The sequence below is a fragment of the Malus domestica genome, chromosome 11 (genome assembly GCF_042453785.1).
Source record: "Malus domestica chromosome 11, GDT2T_hap1".
NCBI classification, from domain to species: Eukaryota; Viridiplantae; Streptophyta; class Magnoliopsida; order Rosales; family Rosaceae; genus Malus; species Malus domestica.
In genome coordinates this window covers 29,651,834-29,675,746 of record NC_091671.1, presented here as the reverse complement: position 1 = coordinate 29,675,746, position 23,913 = coordinate 29,651,834, and the positions used below count along the sequence as shown (strand labels likewise).

The 23,913-nt window shown below is 40.1% G+C and overlaps 3 protein-coding genes across 3 annotated transcripts; 2 read left to right on the top strand and 1 right to left on the bottom strand.

Annotated features, from left to right (window-relative positions):
- Window positions 1–332: 332 nt before the first annotated feature.
- LOC103448480 (imidazole glycerol phosphate synthase hisHF, chloroplastic-like) lies at window positions 333–16,590 on the bottom strand. Its single transcript, XM_029089407.2, has 20 exons — window positions 16,318–16,590; window positions 15,242–15,458; window positions 15,064–15,146; window positions 14,708–14,802; window positions 14,353–14,456; window positions 5,192–5,361; window positions 4,952–5,066; window positions 4,353–4,408; window positions 4,227–4,265; window positions 3,916–4,014; window positions 3,374–3,436; window positions 3,219–3,281; window positions 3,010–3,092; window positions 2,712–2,820; window positions 2,568–2,621; window positions 2,035–2,122; window positions 1,852–1,889; window positions 1,198–1,303; window positions 753–919; window positions 333–668 (listed from the first exon to the last, which is right to left on the bottom strand). The coding sequence occupies exons 1-20, from the start codon at window positions 16,588–16,590 to the stop codon at window positions 609–611; spliced, it is 2,082 nt and encodes a 693-aa protein (XP_028945240.1). The 3' UTR covers window positions 333–608.
- A 927-nt stretch (window positions 16,591–17,517) lies between these two features.
- On the top strand, window positions 17,518–18,114 carry LOC103448477 (uncharacterized). The gene has a single exon (XM_008387738.3). The coding sequence runs from the start codon at window positions 17,518–17,520 to the stop codon at window positions 18,112–18,114; it is 597 nt and encodes a 198-aa protein (XP_008385960.3).
- Window positions 18,115–19,782: 1,668 nt separating this feature from the next.
- Window positions 19,783–21,211, top strand: LOC103448478 (uncharacterized). Its single transcript, XM_008387739.4, has 2 exons — window positions 19,783–20,271; window positions 20,848–21,211. The coding sequence occupies exons 1-2, from the start codon at window positions 19,989–19,991 to the stop codon at window positions 21,030–21,032; spliced, it is 468 nt and encodes a 155-aa protein (XP_008385961.2). The 5' UTR covers window positions 19,783–19,988; the 3' UTR covers window positions 21,033–21,211.
- The last annotated feature ends 2,702 nt before the right edge of the window (window positions 21,212–23,913 follow it).

Here is a 23,913-nt window from a genome sequence, read left to right as displayed (position 1 = left end):
AGTTACGGTCATATGTTATGCATGAAATTAGAAGATTTTTATTTATCTCTAATATTTAAAAAATATATATCTAATGAGTATAAAAGAAATAAAAGTGGAGGAAAGATAACAGTGGACATAACCTAATAACTTCGTTGATTTTTTGGATCGATCTAAAGCCCCCATTTGCAAATGCTGAATCAAAACTTTGCAACTGGTTGCGTTATATGCATGTACTTAATACATTCACTATTTAACGGTCAAATACGAGATATGATATTCTCTCTTTTTATTTAACCTTAGATGGCGAAGGAATGCACCGGAGGAGCTAAATTACTCAGCCACAAATAAACTTGGGTTCAAATTCAAATATTGAAAAGTCTCACTTGCCGAGTAATGCATAACATCATACCGTAAAATGCAGGACTGCAAAATTTACATACGATTAGTTCTGCAAAAATCCACAAAATTTAAGGGTGCCCTGTGCCATAACATGAAGGCACATGCTCGGGGTCAAAGAGTTAAAATGTTTCCGCTTAGCAGACTGACGGACTCCAACATCTCTTAAAACGTTTTTCTTTTTGGGATTAAAAAGAGTCGGTCAGCTACATCTTTCGGCAACGCCGGGTTCAGATTCTGACTTCTATGCGTTCGTTTAACAAGTGTTCCTTCACTGACTGAATAGGCACCTGCAAGGATTATAATCAGAGTATTAACAATGATAATCAGCACCTAGATGCTAACAAGTCATATAAAATGTTCAAAAGCTATACCTCCTTCCGATGAAAAATGCCGGCAGCTAGGGCAGCCGATGCATTTGTTTTCCTGAACACCTCGGAGAAGTGTTCAGCAGAACCAGCACCGCTACTAGCAATCACAGGAATGTTCACAGCGTTTGAGATCAGCTTTATTAAATCTATATCAAATCCCTTCTTTTGACCTGAAAGCATTGAAGACTCAGCATAAGCGTGAAAATCCAACAAACTAGTTTGAGAATGAAGTAAAAGAAAATTGTAAATGACAGCAACGCCTTCCAGAACAAAATATATAGTTTCAAACATTTGGGAAGTTTGAGAAACTAAAACTAGAAGGGGAAAGATAGCATTCATTGTACAAATGAATAACTTTATGTATACATTTTATAAAGAAGGGTTATGCTCGAAAAAGAAATTAACTTGTAACAGAAAAAGTTTTGAGGAAAGCAATAGTAATCTTTACCGTCACAATCAATGCAGTTTAGCAGTATTTCTCCAGCTCCAAGCTCCTCAACTGCTTTTGCAAGCTCATACGCTCCAATTGGTCGGCCTTCTCGGCCACCGCTAACCTGAAGAACATACAACAGATATTTTCAAGATATAATCAGGAAAATCTTGTTATAAGGATCTCTAATTGTTGCATCTGACAACCAAGTTCATCCTCTCGTCCAGCCAATTATATATTTAACATACAATTGAAGCACAGAAATGTCTCACAGTGTATCATAATACAAGTTAAATTAGAATAATGAACAATTCAATGGAGCACAAACAGATAAAGCCATGTGGGCGCGGTAAAAATAAATGACATAAGTTATTCTAAGTTCCTTTCTCCCTTGTGAAGAACTTAAAACTCTACCAGCGACTATCTTAAATCAACAATATATACTCCAAATCATGTCTCTAGAGCTCATAATTAATGCCAGACTACGCATACTTTAAAGGAAATTCCCAGACACGGAGGTTCATGGGATTCTTGTTGCTTTTTTTTTTTTTTTTATGGGGATTTTAATTAAATGAAGCAATTCCATGTAATATGCATGCTTCAGAAATGCATCATGTTTTAACTTTGAACAGTAGTACATAGGTAAAGAAAGCAAAGGAAAAGAATACTTACTGTGCACTGGTACCATGCAAATTCTTCTCCATTTGGACCTGAAATTAACAATAAGAGAATTTATTTCTTTACAACTTTCCTAGAAATTTTAACACATGGTTTTACTCTATAAAACATGAAGATCAATGGCATATCCAAGTAGGAGAAACGAGGAAAGAAAAATTTGAAGTTATGGCCCCTTACCTTGGGTTGCTACCCTTATAGTCTTGAACTCTACATCTTTTGGATTTTTAACATACACTCTGCAAGGATCAATGCTCACGACCACAGCCTGCATCAAATAAAAACATTGATCCATGCTTTCTGCAAGACTAAGACATAATGGCAGACATAATTACAACCGTCTAGGTGACCATGACTAATTAGTCAGTCAAGACTCCATACAGAAAGTCTTCACCGTCAATAAATTCAGAACACATAAAAGCAGAAAGAACAAAATGAGATAAGCTTCTTTATCAACTCTTGTTTCCTAAGTTATGGTCCTACAAGAACCATAATGAATTCTCAGAGGGTTAAAAAAATGCTTCAAAAACGGATGCAGGGACAATTCCAGCTAAGGAAAATGATAAATTTGGGGGAGTGACTGGCACTTTGCATTGCTGTTATTAATTGGAATTTAACAAAATGTATACTGAGACTTCTTATACCATGTCAAATTGTGCAGATTAACTCAAAAGAATGTTAAGCAAGGATGCATCTACTGGACAACATATTACCTGATTTCCATAAACTCTAGATATCTGCTCTAAGCTACTTTTTCCACTTTTTACCTGAAAAGTCAGTTGAACAACCATGAGAGAGGCATGCATAGATGTGGATTGTACAGATCTGAATTTGAAACAGCGAAAGTTATTGCATACTCCAGTTCTCAAATATTCTTCTGCAGCATAAACTGCATCGCTTCCAATAGAAATCTTATCAGCCCCACATCTGAAATATTCCGAAGCAACTTCTAAACTAGAATAGTGCCTGAAAAATAAAAAAGTGAACCTATAATCCATGTCCATAGACTCCATACTGATACATTTAATTGGCATATATAATTTGAGTTGAAGATATTGGATTGAGTTTCTCTAGAGAAAAACATATGCAGGAAGGATGAAACGTGCAAGAAAAGACAATTATTGGTCCATCAAAATTTTACACCTAAGATTATACCTGCCATTTGCATCTGTAAAATCTCTGATGCCACCTCCGACTGTTAATGGTACAAAAACATTTTCTGATGTATATCTCAATACCTACAAAGCATGAAAGCATAGGAAATTAATTAACATGTAACAATCCAGCTTTAAAATCGGAGAACTCTCAATTGTGTCACAGCTGAAAGATTCAAGTCAAACATTAACAGATTTTCTATTGCAAACCTGTAACATGGGCAAGTCGCCCAGAGGGAAGTCTCGAAAACCAGTAATATTTAGAAAGCTGACCTGAAAATTTCAAAACCAAGACTTCAGCAGATTACTATGGCTCTTTGATAATATATAAGCAGTGAATTTTGTTCAAACTTAAGGAGGCATACCTCATCAGCCCCATCTTTGTAATATTGTCGAGCAAGCTCCACAGGCTTACCAAGTTCTCTCGCCTATTAAAGTTTCTGATTAGCAGACATAAAAGCAATTTGCATGATATAACAAAAATAATTTGAACCATATCAAGAATATGAAAAGATATCAAGTAAGATCTTGAATAGTCATGATAGAACAAGAACCCCAATGAATAGAAAAAGTAACCCTTTTCTTTTTAACTAATAACAATATTCCATCAAAACAAAGATATGCTTTCTTCGGGTGCTGCTTCTGATCCTTTTTAAAGCAGGTCACATGCTCAAATAGGGAAAAAATGGTATCAACTATCAAACCAGAAGTGCTTGAAACGAGCAAAGAATCTACAGTAAGATCCATAAGTGGGGCTTATTGAACTAGATCTTATAAATTTTGACTGACATAAATTATTATTCACTCATGGGATTTATAATATCTTTTGTAAGCATGACGATTTGTATCCAGAAACGAGGTATAAAAATCACCAAAAACGTATAAGTGTCAAGAATTGTTGCAATACCTCATTCTCTTTTGAGTGCTCTCTTACATCATATTGGTCACCTTTGGTTACAACAAGATCTCCCCTGTCATTCGTCCTCACATCAAGACAAGCAATCACCTAAGCAATACAATTTAGGGACAACCTTAACAGTCAGCATATGACAGACAACGAGCTAAGTGATAATCTGAGTCCAACATATGATATTGTAAGTTGGACTACAATATTATAGGTCGGATTAAAATTGAATCCCCTTCCCCCACTCCCCCCCCCCCCACCCCCCCGGTCCACCACTAAAAAGATAAACTATAAAATAAGTCAATAAGAATTACCCTCTTAGCAAGTTTCAAAGCCTTCCTTTCAGTGGGCTTCTGTCTTCACAAGAACATCTCAGATTGTTAGATGGTTAAACGTAGTCAATGTATGGGAAGCATATTTCTCATAAGTACAAAGGTTACCCTTTCCAGATTTGCCCTTGGATACAAAAATCTTCTCAATATCGAAAGACCAACATCTAAACATTCAAATTCAGTCAATATTGATGTCAATAATAGGCCTTCACATCATGAAAATACATCTAAAGCACATTTCATGTATGGATAAAGTGAATTGGAACAAAAGTCCATAAAATAGATCTCAGAATGCCAAAATTACACAGCAAAGGTCAGAATGATCCACCACCTAACCCTTAAACAGGAACTTGATCTCTTCATTCTAGGCAAGAAAATGATAAGTTTTTAAAGTCTACAGAAAATTTCATGAGTTTAATTTTCATTTCTTTCATTACTTTTGAGAGTTGAGTAAATTTTGCATTTAATTTTGTCTTTCTGAATTTTGGCTAAAATTAAATGTTGTTTGGGGCTTCTAACTAAAAGCCTCTTTGACTTTCAGTTTTCTGCTTCAGTTCCTCGCTATAGGTGTTACGAAAGTCATGTGAGATAAAATCTGCTACCTTATTACTAAAAGAAACAAGATATGAAACATTCCTACAATTCCTGTACACTTTGGACTACCATTAAAATCTACTAACAGACGGGAGAGAGGAATGATATCTTGCCTCCACTCTTTTCTGGGTGGAATTGAACTGCATGCACATTTCCCCTTCTAATAGACGCAATAAAATTGTCTCCATAGTTGCAAGTAGATGAAACCCAGTCTTTGTTTTCATCTGACTGAAAATTGGTACACAGTTATGTCACACCCAGTAAATGTACAAATCAATGTACTCTTAGTAGAAGTATGTATCAGATACATGAAACACAAACTACTTTATGTAAAATAGGAGAATAAGACAAACTTGCATGGCTCTGTAAGAATGAACGAAACAGACATGATGGCTTCCAACATCATCCAAAATTAATGAGTCTTTTTCAATCTGTAAAGCATTCCATCCAATGTGTGGAACTCTAAAACCATTTGATGAATCAAAACGCCCAACCACTCCGGGTATCAAGCCAAGACCCTTCACTGAGACATGTATAACATCAGTTCAACTATAACTAAGTTAAATAGAGAAAAATACAAAGGCTATAATGTTGTTAGATATATTTAAGTTCACATTAATTTGTTTCTATCACTATCTCCTTAAACCAAGCTCTCTCCCACAATTGTCGCTAATTATGATAGCACATAACAACTAGAGGCCTTCATTATCATGATAACTCACGACTGGATTGCGGCATCCTCAACATTTGCTTGTATGCCAGTATGAAAAGCAAAATGTTATCATATCGGAAGAGTGATTTCTATTCTAGGGATTTTAGGTACCATTATATAACTAAATCCATTAACTGGACTTTACAATACATGGAACGAAAAGAATCATTCATGTCAGATGAATCATTTTATACAGCAACCGCAAATCCATCTCTAATACATTACAACAACAAAGCCTTTTCCCACTAAGTGGGGTCGGCTATATGAATCCTAGAACGCCATTGCGCTCGGTTTTGTGTCATGTCATCCGTTAGATCCAAGTACTCTAAGTCTTTTCTTAGAGTCTCTTCCAAAGTTTTCCTAGGTCTTCCTCTACCCCTTCGGCCCTGAACCTCTGTCCCGTAGTCACATCTTCGAACCGGAGTGTCAGTCGGCCTTCTTTGCACATGTCCAAATCACCGGAGCCGATTTTCTCTCATCTTTCCTACAATTTCGGCTACTCCTACTTTACCTCGGATATCCTCATTCCCAATCTTATCCTTTCTCGTGTGCCCACACATCCCACGAAGCATCCTCATCTCCGCTACACCCAGTTTGTGTACGTGTTGATGCTTCACCGCCCAACATTCTGTGCCATACAACATCGCTGGCCTTATTGCCATCCTATAAAATTTTCCCTTGAGCTTCAGTGGCCTACGACGGTCACACAACACGCCGGATGCGCTCTTACACTTCATCCATCCAGCTCGTATTCTATGGTTGAGATTTCCATCTAATTGTCCGTTCTCTTGCAAGATAGATCCTAGGTAGCGAAAACGGTCGCTTTTTGTGATCTTCGCTAGATTGCTCCGGTCATTAGTGTGGATAAGTATATAAATGGATAGAGATAGGAAAGCAAACACAAGATGTACGTGGTTCACCCAGATTGGCTACGTCCACGGAATAGAAGAGTTCTCATTAATTGTGAAGGGTTTACACAAGTACATAGGTTCAAGCTCTCCTTTAGTGAGTACAAGTGAATGATTTAGTACAAATGACATTAGGAAATATTGTGGGAGAATGATCTCGTAATCACGAAACTTCTAAGTATCGGAGTGTGGTGTCGTCTTGACTTGCCTTATCTGTCTCATAGGTAGATGTGGCATCTTCTCTGGAAGTACTTTTCCTCCATCCAGGGGTGGTATCTTTAACTGGTGGAGATGCACAAGGTAATGTATCAATTTCACTTGAAGCTTACTTGTAGTTTCAGGCTTGGTCAAGCGCGATACAAACCATGTAGTAGGAGTCCCCCAAGTCGCCGAGCTAGGGGGTCTGCTGAAAGAGGTGACAGACAAGGTAAGCAATCAGAGCTCCGACTGATTGTTCACCTTCTCCCCATCTTGCAACAGCATGAAGGATAAAGAGAAGAAAAATGAGAAGAGATGATATGAGATACTTTTGCTTTTGAAGAAGTAACTTTCCACAGGCTTATTCTTGAACTGAGCTGGAGGGTTTTCTGGTTTCCTCCAGAGTATAAGGCCGACTGAAGAATTTGAGGGTCAAAACAAGTCCATCAAATCTAGAGTACGTTCCACCCTGCTGATATGGGATACTTTTGCTTTTGACAGAGTAATGGATGTATCGGCACGTGTGCTGTTACGCTTGTCTCCACATGCTTCCTTGTATCCTTCGCACTTGCCCTATCTGTTCCTCAAGCAGATGCGGAATCTTCCCTGGAAACATAAGATGTTGAAGATGAGTACTCGAGAGCAATGCCAGGTAAGTAATCAGGTAAGGGGTTCCAGACAGTCAGTTCCTGGCTGGAAGCTTGATTCCAAGTGCTGACTGATTGCTCTCTTTCTCCTTGTCTTGCAGGTAAAAACAAGGCCAAAGGAAAAGACAGGGAAAAAGCATGATATGGGATACTCTTGCTTTTAACCCTGATGATATGAGATATTCTTGCTCTAGTATAGCTTGTTTGCAGAGGTATTATCGGGGGGAAAGAAAGCTGAATATTTCGAAAGGCTTCGTTGGGAGTGCCCTCTCAGATATGATGAAGGGTTGAGCATTTTTGCAGGTCTGCCTGTCCGTTGGGGATGGAGGTTGACATATATAGGCGTCTCCCTAACAACAAGTAGTAATGCTATTCCTTTACCCTGCTTGGTCATAGCACGGTAGTGGGAGCTGTCAGTTTCACATGTTTTAACTCTGTCAGAGCACTTTGAAAAAGTGGTCTGTGGTATCTGGCTCTCGAGATTCGGAGAACGATGCCTCTTCGATTTTTGAGAAAGCAATCATGCTGGGGGTCTGGCTCTCGAGATTCGGAGAGCAGTGTCTCTTCGATTTTTGAGGAAGTAATCATGTTGGGAGTCTGGCTCTCGAGATTCGGAGGGCGGTGCCTCTTCGATTTTGGAGCAAGCAATCTTGTTGGGAGTGTTGTCTCAAATTTGAGTAAAGGTTGGGCATGTTTGCTAGTCTACCTTGCCACGAAGCACAAAGGTTGACACACACGGACTTTCCAATTATCCAGCAATGGTACTGTTCCTTTACCCTCTCTTCGATTTTGAGAAAGTAGTCATGTTGGGAGTCTGGCTCTCGAGATTCGGAGGACGGTGCCTCTTCGATTTTGGAGCAAGCAATCTTGTTGGGAGTGTTTTCTCGAATGTGAGTAAAGGTTGGGCATGTTTGCTAGTCTACCTTGCCACGAAGCACAGAGGTTGACACATAGGGACTTTCCAATTATCCAGCAGTGGTACTGTTCCTTTACCCTTGTGGGTAATAATATGGTAGCTAGACCTTCAAAATTTATGTGTCTAAACTTTGTTAGTGCTGTTTCTTTGCTATTCTTTTACCTTTCTTGGTCAGAGCGATGTAGTGGGAGCTGCTTTCTTGGTCAGAGCGATGTAGTGGGAGCTGCAAGCTTCACGTGCTCAACTTTGGCAGAGAACTTTGACAAAGTTATCTGTGGTACCCATGAGCTATTGTTGCGTGTGGGAAGTGGGTAATTGAACAGTAAGATTCATGTGCTTTCTACTTCACCAGAAATCTTCGACAGAATGCCCATAATTTCTGCAAAGCTGAGTGTGCGTGTGACAGGTGCTGACAAGGCTAGAAAAGTAGGTGCCTCTTCGATTTCTGAGATCGGCCCTCGTGGTCTCTGAGCAGCCCAGCTTTTGAGAAAGCGAGCGCCTCTTCGATTGATTCGGAGAACGATGCCTCATCGATTTTTGAGAAAACAATCATGCTGGGGGTTTGGCTCTCGAAGATTCGGGGAGCAGTGTCTCTTCGATTTTTGAGAAAGTAATCATGTTGGGAGTCTGGCTCTCGAGATTCGGAAGGCGGTGCCTCTTCGATTTCGGAGCAAGCAATCTTGTTGGGAGTGTTTTCTCGAATGTGAGTAAAGGTTGGGCATGTTTGCTAGTCTACCTTGCCACGAAGCACAGAGGTTGACACACAGGGACTTTCCAATTATCCAGCAATGGTACTGTTCCTTTACCCTCTCTTCGATTTTTAATAAAGTAGTCATGTTGGGAGTCTGGCTCTCGAGATTCGGAGGACGGTGCCTCTTCGATTTTGGAGCAAGCAATCTTATTGGGAGTGTTTTCTCGAATGTGAGTAAAGATTGGGCATGTTTGCTAGTCTACCTTGCCACGAAGCACAGAGGTTGACACACAGGGGCTTTCCAATTATCCAGCAGTGGTACTGTTCCTTTACCCTTGTGGGTAATAATATGGTAGCTAGACCTTCAAAATTTATGGGTCTAAACTTTGTTAGTGCTGTTTCTTTGCTATTCTTTTACCCTTCTTGGTCAGAGCGATGTAGTGGGAGCTGCAAGCTTCACGTGCTCAACTTTGGCAGAGAACTTTGGCAAAGTTATCTGTGGTACCCATGAGCTATTGTTGCGTGTGGGAAGTGGGTGATTGAACAGTAAGATTCATGTGTTTTCTACTTCCCCAGAAGTCTTCGACAGAATGCCCATAATTTCCGCAAAGCTGAGTGTGCGTGTGACAGGTGCTGACAAGGCTGGAAAAGTAGGTGCCTCTTCGATTTCTGAGATCGGCCCTCGTGGTCTCTGGGGAGCCCAGCTTTTGAGAAAGCGAGCACCTCTTCGATTTCTGAGATCGGCCTTCGTGGTCTTTGAGCAGCCCAACTTTTGAGAAAGCAAAAGCCTCTTCGATTTCTGAGATCAACCCTCGTGATCTCTAAGCAGCTCAGCTTTTGAGAAAGCAAACGCCTCTTCGATTTCTGAGCAGGCGCCTCTTCGATTTCTGAAGCTCCGTCGAGTGCAGATTTTTATAGGGGCTGGCATTAAGTTCTAAAGCACACTTGAATCTCCACCAGTAGAAGCTTCATTCTTGCACTTCTAAGATCTTGATTTGTCCGACCTCTTCTCTCTTCAACACCTTTGAAAATGTCTGGCCCCTCCGACCGTCGTTTTGACTTGAACCTTGTTGAAGAGGCAGCCCCGCCTTCTCCAGACAACATATGGCGCCCATCCTTCGTCTCCCCTACTGGTCCTCTTACCGTTGGGGATTCCGTGATGAAGAATGATATGACCGCTGCGGTGGTGGCCAGGAACCTTCTCACTCCCAAAGATAACAGACTACTTTCCAAACGGTCTGATGAGTTAGCTGTTAAGGATTCGCTGGCTCTCAGTGTTCAGTGTGCAGGTTCTGTGTCTAATATGGCCCAACGCCTATTTGCTCGAACCCGCCAAGTTGAATCATTGGCGGCTGAAGTGATGAGTCTCAAACAGGAGATTAGAGGGCTCAAGCATGAGAATAAACAGTTACACCGGCTCGCACATGACTATGCTACAAACATGAAGAGGAAGCTTGACCAGATGAAGGAAACTGATGGTCAGGTTTTACTTGATCATCAGAGATTTGTGGGTTTGTTCCAAAGGCATTTATTGCCTTCGTCTTCTGGGGCTGTACCGCGTAATGAAGCTCCAAATGATCAACCTCTGATGCCTCCTCCTTCTAGGGTTCTGTCCAGTACTGAGGCTCCAAATGATCCCCCTCCAGTGCCTTCTCTTTCTGGGGCTCTACCGACTGCTGAGACTTCTCCTAAGCAACCTTTGTGAAGGCTCCCTCTTGTGTGTTTATTTTGACTCATGTATATGTACATATTTGTAGCTTATCGGGGATATCAATAAATAAGCTTTCCTTCATTTCAACGTATTGTGTTAAATACACCAAAGCCTTCTTCGCTAAGTTCTTTGAATTTTCTTTTGTTGAAGCTTGTATGTTGAAGCTTTCTGAGTGGAGCATGTAGGTTGGGGTAGTGTTCCCTTAATTTCCCGAGTGAGGAAAACTTCTCGGTTGGAGACTTGGAAAATCCAAGTCACTGAGTGGGATCGGCTATATGAATCTTAGAACGCCATTGTGCTCGATCCTGTGTCATGTCCTTCGTTAGATCCAAGTACTCTAAGTCTTTTCTTAGAGTCTCTTCCAAAGTTTTCCTAGGTCTTCCTCTACCCCTTCGGCCCTGAACCTCTGTCCCATTGTCGCATCTTCTAATCGGAGCGTCAGTAGGCCTTCTTTGCACATGTCCAAACCACCGTAACCGATTTTCTCTCATCTTTCCTTCAATTTCGGCTACTCCTACTTTACCCCGGATATCCTCATTCCTAATCTTATCCTTTCTCGTGTGCCCACACATCCAACGAAGCATCCTCATCTCCGCTACACCCATTTTGTGTACGTGTTGATGTTTCACCGCCCAACATTCTGTGCCATACAGCATCGCCGGCCTTATTGCCGTCCTATAAAATTTTCCCTTGAGCTTCAGTGGCATACGGCGGTCACACAACACGCCGGATGCACTCTTCCACTTCATCCATCCAGCTTGTATTCTATGGTTGAGATCTCCATCTAATTCTCCGTTCTTTTGCAAGATAGATCCTAGGTAACGAAAACGGTCGCTCTTTGGCATTTCTTGATCTCCGATCCTCACCCCTAACTCGTTTTGGCCTCCATTTGCACTGAACTTGCACTCCATATATTCTGTCTTTGATCGGCTTAGGCGAAGACCTTTAGATTCCAACACTTCTCTCCAAAGGTTAAGCTTTGCATTTACCCCTTCCTGAGTTTCATCTATCAACACTATATCGTCTGCGAAAAGCATACACCAAGGAATATCATCTTGAATATGTCCTGTTAACTCATCCATTACCAACGCAAAAAGGTAAGGACTTAAGGATGAGCCTTGATGTAATCCTACAGTTATGGGAAAGCTTTCGGTTTGTCCTTCATGAGTTCTTACGGCAGTCTTTGCTCCTTCATACATATCCTTTATAGCTTGGATATATGCTACTCGTACTCCTTTCTTCTGTAAAATCCTCCAAAGAATGTCTCTTGGGACCCTATCATACGCTTTTTCCAAATCTATAAAGACCATGTGTAAATCCTTTTTCCCATCTCTATATCTTTCCATCAATCTTCGTAAGAGATAGATTGCCTCCATGGTTGAGCGCCCTGGCATGAACCCGAATTGGTTGTCCGAAACCCGTGTCTCTTGCCTCAATCTATGCTCAATGACTCTCTCCCAGAGCTTCATTGTATGACTCATTAGCTTAATACCCCTATAATTCATGCAATTTTGTACGTCGCCCTTATTCTTGTAGATAGGCACCAAAGTGCTCGTTCGCCACTCATTTGGCATCTTCTTCGTTTTCAAAATCCTATTGAAAAGGTCAGTGAGCCATGTTATACCTGTCTCTCCCAAAAGTTTCCACACTTCGATTGGTATATCGTCTGGGCCTATTGCTTTTTTATGCTTCATCTTCTTCAAAGCTACAATCACTTCTTCCTTCCGGATTCGACGATAAAAAGAGTAGTTTCTACACTCTTCTGAGTTACTCAACTCCCCTAAAGAAGCACTCATTTCATGTCCTTCATTGAAAAGATTATGAAAATAACCTCTCCATCTGTCTTTAACCGCGTTCTCTGTAGCAAGAACCTTTCCATCCTCATCCTTGATGCACCTCACTTGGTTTAGGTCCCTTGTCTTCTTTTCCCTTGCTCTAGATAGTTTATAGATATCCAACTCTCCTTCTTTGGTATCTAGTCGTTTATACATATCGTCGTAAGCCGCTAACTTAGCTTCTCTGACAGCTTTCTTCGCCTCTTGCTTCGCTTTTCTATACCTTTCACCATTTTCATCGGTCCCCTCCTTGTATAAGGCTTTACAACATTCCTTCTTAGCCTTCACCTTCGTTTGTACCTCCTCATTCCACCACCAAGATTCCTTTTGGTGTGGGGCAAAGCCCTTGGACTCTCCTAATACCTCTTTTGCTACTTTTCGGATACAACTAGCCATGGAATCCCGCATTTGGCTAGCTTCCCCCTCTCTATCCCACACACATTGGGTGATTACCTTCTCTTAGAAAATGGCTTGTTTTTCTTCTTTTAGATTCCACCATCTAGTCCTTGGGCACTTCCAAGTCTTGTTCTTTTGTCTTACTCTTTTGATATGTACATCCATCACCAACAAGCGATGTTGATTAGCCACGCTCTCTCCTGGTATAACTTTGCAATCCTTACAAGTTATACGATCCCCTTTCCTCATTAGAAGAAAATCTATTTGTGTTTTTGACGACCCACTCTTGTAGGTGATCACATGTTCTTCTCTCTTCTTAAAGAAGGTGTTGGCTAAGAAGAGATCATATGCCATTGCAAAATCCAAGATAGCTTCCCCATCCTCGTTTCTCTCCCCAAAACCATGGCCACCATGAAAACCTCCATAGTTGCCTGTCTCCCTGCCCACGTGTCCATTTAAATCTCCTCCTATAAATAACTTCTCCGTTTGAGCAATTCCTTGCACCAAGTCTCCAAGATCTTCCCAAAATTTCTCCTTCGAACTCGTATCCAACCCTACTTGAGGTGCGTACGCACTAATCACATTGATAAGTTCTTGTCCTATTACAATCTTGATTGCCATGATTCTATCTCCTACCCTCTTGACATCTACAACATCTTGTACCAAGGTCTTGTCCACGATGATGCCAACACCGTTTCTCGTTCTATTTGTGCCCGAATACCAAAGTTTAAACCTTGAGTTTTCTAGATCCTTTGCCTTACTACCAACCCACTTAGTTTCTTGTAGGCACATAATATTTATCCTTCTCCTCACCATAACTTCCACTACTTCCATAGATTTTCCCGTTAAGGTTCCTATATTCCACGTTCCTAAACGCATTTTGCTCTCTTGAACTCTACCCTTCTGTCCTAGCTTCTTCACCCTCCCCCGTCTAATAGGATCAAAGTACTTCTTTTGTGTGTCCCGGGTAAAGTTGATAGGAGCATATGCTCCCAAACAACTTTGAGTGGAGTCGTTCAAAAAGAAGTTTCTATGGCCCCCTTGCTCATTTAACACTGCATCCGGGTGCCGATGGAGATACAGCGACCCTTGCTCACTTATCACTGTGCTCAGGCCACACAGCGCGCCACTTACGGGTGACGCCCTAGCTTTAGCGCGATTTTGTTCTGGATTCATTTTCATAAGGATTCGACGTGATCATGGAGTGCCGGCTGTCGACTACCTGACGCCCTCCCCCTCCTCCTTTATCCGGGCTTGGGACCGGCCATGTAAGACATAGGCGGAGTTCCATCTCTAATACATTGTATCAAATTATTCCAAATCCTTTTCAATACGTGATATTTGTGTTCTTATAGTTAGCCTTATTTAGAAATCCAATGTCTTTTAAATCATTCCATCCAACTAACTATAAGTGAATACTCCACGACGAGATCCATCTAGATGATTTATTACAAAAATTGAAAAACAAAGTGGGTGATAAATGAGGCATGAAGCACTGACCTGGTCCATTCTCTTCACTGGATTCAAAAAGGAGTTGAAGTCCAAGACAAATGCCTAGAAAGGGTCGATCCTTCTCCATATACGAACAGATTGCTTCCGCCATCCTAAAAAAAACATTAAAGGTCTGAAATTTCTCCACCATTTAAAAAGCAACTATTATATGGTTAGTTACAAGTGAGAGATAAACTAACTACCAATCATTGTCACGATGCTTCTTTGATCATGAGTAACTTAAATCACATTTCCCATTCTCCGAATATGCACTTTATCCCTTCTTTGTCACTAATCCATTTGTACGGACTCAACGAACAATTGATCCTAGTAGAATCCGATATAAAAGAAAAGAAACACATACCCATTCTTATTCAGCACATCCATGGCAGCAGCGAAAGCACCCACACCAGGAAAAACTAGGCGTTCCGCATTCAGAATGTCTTCCGGAGTTTGGACCTACATTTCGAACTTCTGTTAAAACATAACTCAATTATTTACTATCCTTTACACGAAACTGATTTCCGACATCTTTGTTTTCTATTCTAAATTTCTAATAAAATCTGTAACACACAAAAGGAATACAATTTACCCAACATTACAAAAGATATTATTTACAAGTATATTACATTGATGCAAATGTAAGCAAATTGTCAGCGTTCAGGTAAAGAGAAACCAAGAAAAGATAGATATTTGACCAAAAAAGAAGAGAAAAATTACATCTTTGACGTCGAAGCCAAGGTGGCGAATGGCATTCCTCACGCCGCGAACATTGCCGGCGCCGTAGTCGAGCAGAGTCACCGCTGTTTCATTATTCAAACAGACTCAATTATTATTGAAATTAATGATTTACTAAAACACATATTAGAGAGAGGGGAGGGAGAAGGAGAGGGGGCACCGGAATCTGCGGCGGCGGAGGCACGGACGGAGAAGTTTGTGGGACGTCTGAAATTGAGGCGAGTATTGGGAAGGAATAGAAGGGAGGAAGGGGAGGCTGAGCGAACGGTAGCGTCTTGGTGGAAGAGGCGAATGGTGGCGCCTCCATTGCAGATAGTGTTCCCCGCCTGAGTCTGAGTACAAAGTACAAACTGCAGAGTCGATAGTAGAGTTGGGACCTACAGGCTAATGCTATTTGTTTTTGGCATGTGTCTTAAAATATACTGCAGCGCAACATTTTCGCTGAATTCATTATTTGTTTTAGGTTTTTTTTTTTGCCTGAACAGTCATGATATTAGTAGTGGCCTATGAATTTGTTCATAGTTATATGTCAATATTATCGTAAAATTGTCATGTAAATAATTACATGACTACTTTTTAGATGGCATTTTTTACAAACCAACCCCTTCACTTAATAAAGATATTGACATATTTTTCTTGAAATGACAAAAATACTTTACGGTGGACAAACTTAGGGGTCACTTCTATCGATTTTCTTTGTCAAATGACTAAAGTACGAAGTTATGTCAATTCCAAAGACTATTCTGACTAGGGGTGGGCAAACGGGCCCTGGGCCAGTAGGTAGGGGCGGGTATTAGCTGTTCGGGGCGGGTCCTAATTTTAAAAAAGAGAAACGGGGCTGGGCGGGGCGGGCCTTTGAAATTTTAGGTTTGGGCCGATTCCAGAAGTATAGAAAAATGGGTACCCGAACCGGCCCGTTTACAAAAATACCCTGTGTTAGGTACTGTTACTGTCTCCCAGGCCCACGTGTTTTTTGTTCCTCCCTATGGGCCGTGACAGTTCTCACTCGAGAACAGTCCACACACACACCTCACCCATTTCCCCGTGTTTCCCCTTCCCCCAATCTCTCGAACCTTCTCCCTCACTCATCTTCTTTGTTTCTTCTTCCCCCCATCTCTGCAACTCTCATTCCCGGAGCACCCCACCGATAAATGATATGATGCCGCCGCCTCACAAATTCTTCCCCTGACGAACGATACATGGATTGGCTCTTCTGCCTCTAACTCCTCCACACACCCTCTGTTTCTTCAAATAGATGGACCGGGAGGTTTTGGATCTGAGATATAAGAGCTGGTTGAACGTGGTGAAGATCTCGATCTCCACACTCTTCAATGGCGAGCGAATCCTTTGCGACCACGTGTTCTCATCCTCTGCCTCGATCCGCGAGTCCTGCTTCACGGACATTTCACGCGAGGCGGCGACTTTGCTCTTCAGCTTCCCGCAAGTTCTAGTGGCGGTAAAGAGCAAGAAGAACTCTCTCGACATTTTCTGCCTCCTTGACATGTACATTGCGATCTCCGAGAACTAGCCGGAGATCGAATCCATCTTCGGCTTTGAATCCATGGTTGCCGTCCGTTCTCAGGCGCTCAACTTGCTCATCAAACTCAGCGAATCGGTGCTATTTGTGTTCTCCGATTTCGAGTCCATGGTCCAGAAAGACTCGTCCAAATTCGACTAGGAATTTGGGTTTTGGATACTGGAAATTAGAAGAGAAAAAAAAAACAGGGTACCCGTTGGACCCGTAGGAACCGGCCTGTTTTATACGAGTCGGGTTAGGTCCGGTTCTCAGTTTGAAAATAGTAAAACCCGCCCCGCCCCGCCCGGTTGTATTTTCAAGCGGGTCCGGTCCCTTCAATTTTAGGCCCGGCCTGGCCCGTCCCCACCCCTAATTCTGACTAAAAAGCTAACACCCTTAATATTAGTAGGCCATACTCCATAATGCAACAATATTTGATGGTTTATTCACTTTAGTATAGCAAAATTAATACTTTAATCAAAATACTAAGGAAACTTAGGCCATCTCCAACCGAAAACTGGCTAGATGGCTCGTTTTAGCACTCTGGCCCTCCAAGATTAATGAACAGTACAAGGTCATATTTGCCTCCATCTCCAATTGAGGGCCAAAGGGTCATAAGGCTCGTTTTAGCCCTGTCACAAAAAAGTCTCCAACCAAGGGCCAAACATAATTTCTTATTTTAAAACTACAACTTAAATTCAAATCCAACAGCTAAGTGACGTCAGCTAACCATTGGATTTGAATTTTTTTTGCTATAAATAGGGTGGATATTGGGCTATAATTCACACAACTTTGAATTCAATCTATTTCAATTTAATCTATTTCAATTCAAGTTTGCAATGAATTCCAACTTTGGATCCTTTTCGGATTCCAACTGGCGGTCCTCATCCAATTCCAAATTGGAAGAAAAATGAGCGCAAATGAGACGAGAAGATGAGGAATCTGATGAAGAAGTTCAAGTAAGGCACAACAAACAAAACAGAGCAGTAGCCATAATTGTGGCCATGGTGTGTCAGCCAACTAAGGAACAACCTCAATGGGGTGGCTCTGTTGCTGGTCGCTCTTACAAACCACGAAACAGAGCGATGACGCATGCCAATCTAATGAACAACTACTTCAACCCTAACTCGGTATACACAGAAGATGATTTCAGACATCGCTTCTGGATGAGGCATCATTTTTTCGAGCATTTATTTCGTGATGTCCAGCAGGTCAATCCATACTTTCAACAAAAGCGGGACAGAGCAGGCCACTCTGGTTTCTCACCTCATCAGAAGGTTACTATTGCACTCCGAATGATGGCTTATGGCTCCCCAGTTGATTCGATGGATGAAACCCATGGTATGTCTGAGTCTACATGCGTTGATACTCTTGAACAATTTTGTGACACAATTGTTCATGTTTACAAAGACGAGTACCTTCACGAGCCAAATCAAGAAGATATGAATTGGCTTATTCGCAAAGCTGAAGACCGTGGGTTTTCGGGCATAATAGTGTCATTAGACTGCATGCATTGAGATTTGAAGAATTGTCCTACTAGATGGCAAGGAGGCTTATGCGGAAGATCGAGAAAGCCAACTGTTGTGTTAGAGGCAGTTGTCTCATATGACACATGGATCTGGCATGCTTTCCTTGGAGTTATCCCAAAATGAAATTACAGTTCTTGGGCGTTCACACCTCTTCAATCGCCTCACGGAAGGTAAAGCACCTTAACTTGACTACTACATCAACGGTTGTCAATACAATATGAGGTATTACTTGGCAGATAACATCTACCCAAAGTGGGCAACACTTGTCCAAGAAATTCCAAACCCTAGGATTGATGCGGAAAAGTTGTTTACCTTACACCAAAAGGCATACCGGAAAGATGTTGAGAGAGCTTTCGGTATTCTACAAGCACGGTGGAAGATCATCAGCAAACCGGTAAGAAGGTGGAGTCGAGAAAATTTGGACTCCATCATGATGTCTTGCATCATATTACACAATATGATAGTGGAGGATAAGCATGATAGGTATATTGATGGAGAGTCCGATGACGACCAAGACGATCCAAATAGGTCAAGAAGGGCTCGTGCAAAAATATATGGTGGGTCTAATTTGCCTTTCAATCCAAGAACTGATAGTATCTCTATAAATGAGTACATGAGGCGCTATAGAATGATATGTTCCCATGCCACAAACAAGTACCTACAACAGGATCTTGTTGCACATCTTTGGGCCAAAAGAAGCATGGAGTAGGCGGTTTTATGTTGTTAAATGTTTTTAAAAATGTTGTTTAAGTTTCATATTGTTAAATGTTTTTTTTATGTTGTATAATTTTTATGTTGGTTAATGTTATTTAATGTTGTTTCATATTGTTTAATGTTGTTTCATGTTACTTAATTTAATTTAATGTTGTATAATGGCTTAGGAAGTTATAGGAAAAAAATAGAATTAAAAAAAAATATGAAACAAATTTTGTAAAATAGAAGTTATAGGAAAAAAAGTAAAATTTAAAAAAAAAAATATGAAACAAATTTTGTAAAATAGAAGTTATAGGAAGTTATAGAAAAAAAAAATAGAATTTAAAGGAAAAAGATTTTGCAAAAAAAAAAATAAAACTATAAAAAAAATTCAAAAATAACGGCTAGCTGACGTCAGCTAGCCGTTGCATTTGAAAATTTGGCCTAGCATCCGACAGGAATATTCATATTGTTGTCGGTTGGTTATATCCGACAGGAATGCTCAAATTTCTAGCCCAGCCTGGGGCTGGCCCTTTGGCCCTTTCAGATTTCGTGGGGCCCACAAGCCCTCTGGCTTAGCCCTCTGTTGGAGCTTGTTTTTGAGTTATTTCGGCCCTCTGGACCCTTCAGTTGGAGATGGCCTTAGGAAAGGGGGAAATGAAAAAACGGAAACACATTAATTTAAAAAAAAAAAACTTTATTTACCAGGACAATCCACCATTTATAAGAATATTTGATGTTATTACAAAATTATTTGTTAAAGAAAGGAGGTTAATCACTTTAACCTGAAGCCCCCTTTATTCTCAATGACTTAAAAGAACCATTTGAAAAAAATATCTCATTTCCTGAAACAAGAAGATGTCCGATCCCTAAGAGACACATATACCAAGTGTGTCCTTGGGGACATGATGAAATTATTCTATCCCTGCCTCATGTAATCGTGGAAAGTACAATTCTTTGATTTTTAAGTTCGCAGAAGCAAGCTGTTGAATCTCCTGGTAACTCAGAAGAAACATATCGCACAGGACACCTACAAAACAAACCCTATACATTTATTACACCATTGGTTTTTAAACCTTATATTTTCAACATCCTTCACCTTCATGTAATTAGCTAGCAAAATCATTGAAAAAAACAAATTAACTTTGTTGCTAATTACCAGAAGCAATATGAATCAAGTTTTGTTTACACTCGTGCTGGCTGAAATGGCATTGATTCTGAGCCTTTTGTTCCAAACCCCTGTGAGGAAGTTGGTGATCGTGGGGTTAGATCGATCGAAGCAAGGGCGAGGGCCCTTGGTGGCGAAGAGCGTGGGAGGAACCATTCTCGTCTTCTTTAGCTCCACCATATATAGTGTATTCAGTGTTCAGAATCGTTTAACAGAGACAGGCTTTGTCAATCCAACAGATGAGGTTCTTATGGCACATCGTCTCCTAGAAGCATCTCTCATTGGTAAGCTATGTCCATAGTAACCCTTTTCGTTAAAATTTACTTGGGGAAAAACTATATCAGTAACCTTGCTAGGGTAAAGTTGTTGGAGTTTTCAATTTTGATGATTGCATGTATCTAATTTTTGGGCGATGAATGAAAATCCTTTTCTGTTGGCAATTCTGTAACCAATCTCATGTCATGTTAAGTCTTGTAAAACATAACTCTTCGAAGCAGAAAAAGCTTAGTCGGAAGTGAAGAAAGTTGAGGCTCCATGCACCCTAAATCCAATAGGTGGAGTCATCCAACTCCTTATAAACCTTTGAGAGGTTTTTTAAATTTCCGACGTGGGACAATATATTCTTCACGTAATCACAACAAGTACCATGTTGCCTTCTGTCCCAATTAAAAAATACATAGTTTGCCTTAATTATAAGTTCAGTGGTTTTGCAGCAAGGTAACGAATACAACTAGGCCGATGCCAAACACCGGTTTATAGTTAGAGGCTAGCTTTTGTTCATAATTTATATGTTTTTATTTAGCTAGTTGTAATTATGCCTTTTTTCTCTAATTATACTTGGAATGTTTGTCATTGCACAGGGTTTTCCTTATTCCTGGCAATGGTTATAGATAGACTACACTACTATATCAAAGAGCTCTATCTGCTCCGAAAACGTGTTGAAGAAGTGAAGAATCTGAAAAAGGATCAAGAGCACAGGGAAAGTACTGCTCCTGCAGAAGTGAAGAAGGCAACACAGATGATAGATAAGGCAGCCGAAAGCTGACTTATGAAGAAGAATAACCAAATGAGCTAGCAAAAGCTCCCAATAATGAATTCACTGATTAGTTCACATTAATAGTAGAATTGGTCAATACCAAAGTTTCTCATTAATCCCCAAACAGTAATTCAAATCAACATGGATTGATCATCACTGACATATTAATGCATACATAGCTTGCTAAATTTTAGATTGCTTCATAGAATAGATGAACTACTAGGGTCTCATGTAAATATAATACATACTTACAAAGTGCAATTTCTTTTATTGATAACACGCAATGTGATAAACTGGGAGCATGCGTAAGTTGGGCTTGAAATTTAATAAATGGGAGTTGGTCGATTTTTATATACAAATAATACTGATCAACTTTAAAGGTATAAATTGCTTAGAGAGAGATTCAAACTTTGAGTCTACATAAAAATCAGACCCTAATTGCTAAAGTCCAATGCACAAACACATAATTTTTTTACAAGTTCAATAAAGAAAAATTAGGCGAGATTAGCCCTTCGGCAATGGTCGCGTGCAAGGTACCTACTCTCCCTATTGAGGTGAGAACCATTACACCCAAAAAAAACCCTCCGTCCCTCCTTCACCATTTTATTAAGAAATATAAAGGAAAGTAAATGAAAAAAAAAACAAAAAAACAAACCAGGCGAACTAATTCAAAACCCGCAGTGATCAAATGGTCAACGAAACCGATAACAAAAATTTAAGTTATGAGAAGTCAAGTTTCAATGTGACTTTTATTTTCCTATTCAAACCCTAACAAAAAAAATAATTAAGTTAGGGAGTAAAATTGGCTCATGAGCTCTCATGGGCTAGTTTAACTCCGGTAGGTGTGAAGAATGAAGATGCAAAACCTTTGAACAGGCTAATTTGGTGTCTGCAATTTGATGAGATATGATAACTCCATCTTCCAGAAAGCGAGCGTACCATCAAGCTATTCAATCCTAATCATCAAATGAACCACATATACATGTTTTCCATTTACAGATGAGTACGAGAGAATACCAATATTAGGTGAAATAACAATGCATCTTATATTTCGATAGGGTGTTCGAATAGATGGTGCTGATCTGAAAAATCTCTCCCAATTCACCAAACATATGGTAAGCTAGCATTGCCGTTGAGTAGAGACATATTTGACACGTCACAATTACGCAAGGATGATCGCATAAATTTTGCTTGTTTGTTAAAAGCCTTTAGGTCTTGCGAGTCCTGTGTTGACCTTTCAATACCACAAAGAGAAAATGAAGGGAAATAGTGAAGAGCCAACATGTTTGACTCTTCCAGAAGTCGATTTTCATCATGGATTGGATGGATCTATTAATAAGTTGACGTCTTAAAATTAGTTGACTTTGTTTAAAGTCTCTTTTCGTTTATACTCTACGCCTAGTTGCATGCATTTTTCCTTTTATTAAAACAAACACCCTTTTAATTCTTCCATCCCCTTGCTGTGCCATAGAACACATTCGCTTTACTTCTTCCACTAGATGTCAATTGCCAAAGGAGGTTAGGTAATGCCAATTTAATAAGACTATTGAATGGTGTGTTAAGTTCACAAGAAGAATTGTTCTATGGCCATGAAGGAATACGACACGACACGGGAGTACGAAAGGATACCGTCGTGTCCATGCATAGTAGGTTATAATTTAGATTCTCTTGGTGAATTACATTATATGACAGTTGATGCATCAATTAGAAATTGATTTTGTTAAGTAATACAAGAATTATCCATACAAATTATACATGTGTCGGTGGTTAAGAGCAAAATGAAATTATGAGTCAGAGAAAAAGTTGGTAGTTGATACATATAACATACATATATTATAGAGAGAGAGTGTGTGGATGTGTACTATTTATTTGCGAATTGAGCACCCCCCCCCTCCCCACCCATGATATTAGAATGGGGAAAGAATTAAACTTTGAATTTGAATATTATTCAGCTACAAAGCCATGATAGAGAATAGGTAGTGGGAACAAACTTGTTGACTCCTCTCAATTGTCTAACAAAAGTCTCTCTTCTTCGTTCACGCAGGAAGCTTCATCAACCTCTCAATAAATTAAATTGACTTCTATGTCAAGCCAAAATATATATGAAGACTTGAATAATCTCCGGTAGTATGTGAGAGCGAGGTTTATAATACTAGTGTCGTGCCGTGAAAGTCCTCCTTTTAACCGCCTGCCCGAAGCTGGCCACTGTTGTAGTTGCAGAAGGGAAGAAATCGAACATCAGAGCAGAGATCAATTCACTGGCTATGGCTAGCTCTTCACAGACTGTAAATGGATTTAACCCTTCACATGCATGTCAGTGAAAAGCCTAATGCCCACATGATATATTGTTGTCATGAGGAGAATATTCAAAGAAAATATATGCAAACAAAAAGGCTGGCCTAGCTTGCAAAACTTAGGTGTACAATAGAATAATGCAATCTTCCTAAGATCAATGATTGGGATATGTTTAAAAATTAAAAAGAAATCAAAAAATTAAAAGAACAAGCTGGCCTTGTTTCTCCTTCTGGATAACACGAGAGACAGCTCCTCTTGATTTGTGTATAGAGACGGCATAAGAGGCCAAAAGGGGTGAATAAATACATGCAGATCCAGGTTATGTGTATGCTTAATTAAGCTTAGGAATATATAAATAATCAGAGTGACAACTAATCAAAAGTCACAGTTTGGTACCCTAACTAAGGTCCTTAAGTAGAGGGAGCATTCCTGTCGAAACATGTAAAGCTCCACATCCGAAACCTGATAAAATAAAATCCTCCTTAAAATGAAAAATTGCATCGATGCCTTTTGTATAACACCATTGGCATATTAGACTGCAACGATAATTAAGTTATGAACAATATTAATGTTTGATTAGTAGCGAGCCGTTGAA

Bases quoted from the DNA above. Each gene is read 5' to 3' on its own strand.
- LOC103448477 (XM_008387738.3), top strand. From the start codon at position 17,518: ATGAGACGAGAAGATGAGGAATCTGATGAAGAAGTTCAAGTAAGGCAC.
- LOC103448480 (XM_029089407.2), bottom strand. From the start codon at position 16,590: ATGTACATGTCAAGGAGGCAGAAAATGTCGAGAGAGTTCTTCTTGCTC. The intron at 5,362-14,352 runs GTCAGTGCTTCA...TACATGTCTCAG, and splicing joins CAGTGAAGAGAATGGACCAG to TGAAGGGTCTTGGCTTGATA. The intron at 5,067-5,191 runs GTTTGTCTTATT...ACCAATTTTCAG, and splicing joins ATTCTTACAGAGCCATGCAA to TCAGATGAAAACAAAGACTG.
- LOC103448478 (XM_008387739.4), top strand. From the start codon at position 19,989: ATGAATCAAGTTTTGTTTACACTCGTGCTGGCTGAAATGGCATTGATT. The intron at 20,272-20,847 runs GTAAGCTATGTC...GTCATTGCACAG, and splicing joins CCTAGAAGCATCTCTCATTG to GGTTTTCCTTATTCCTGGCA.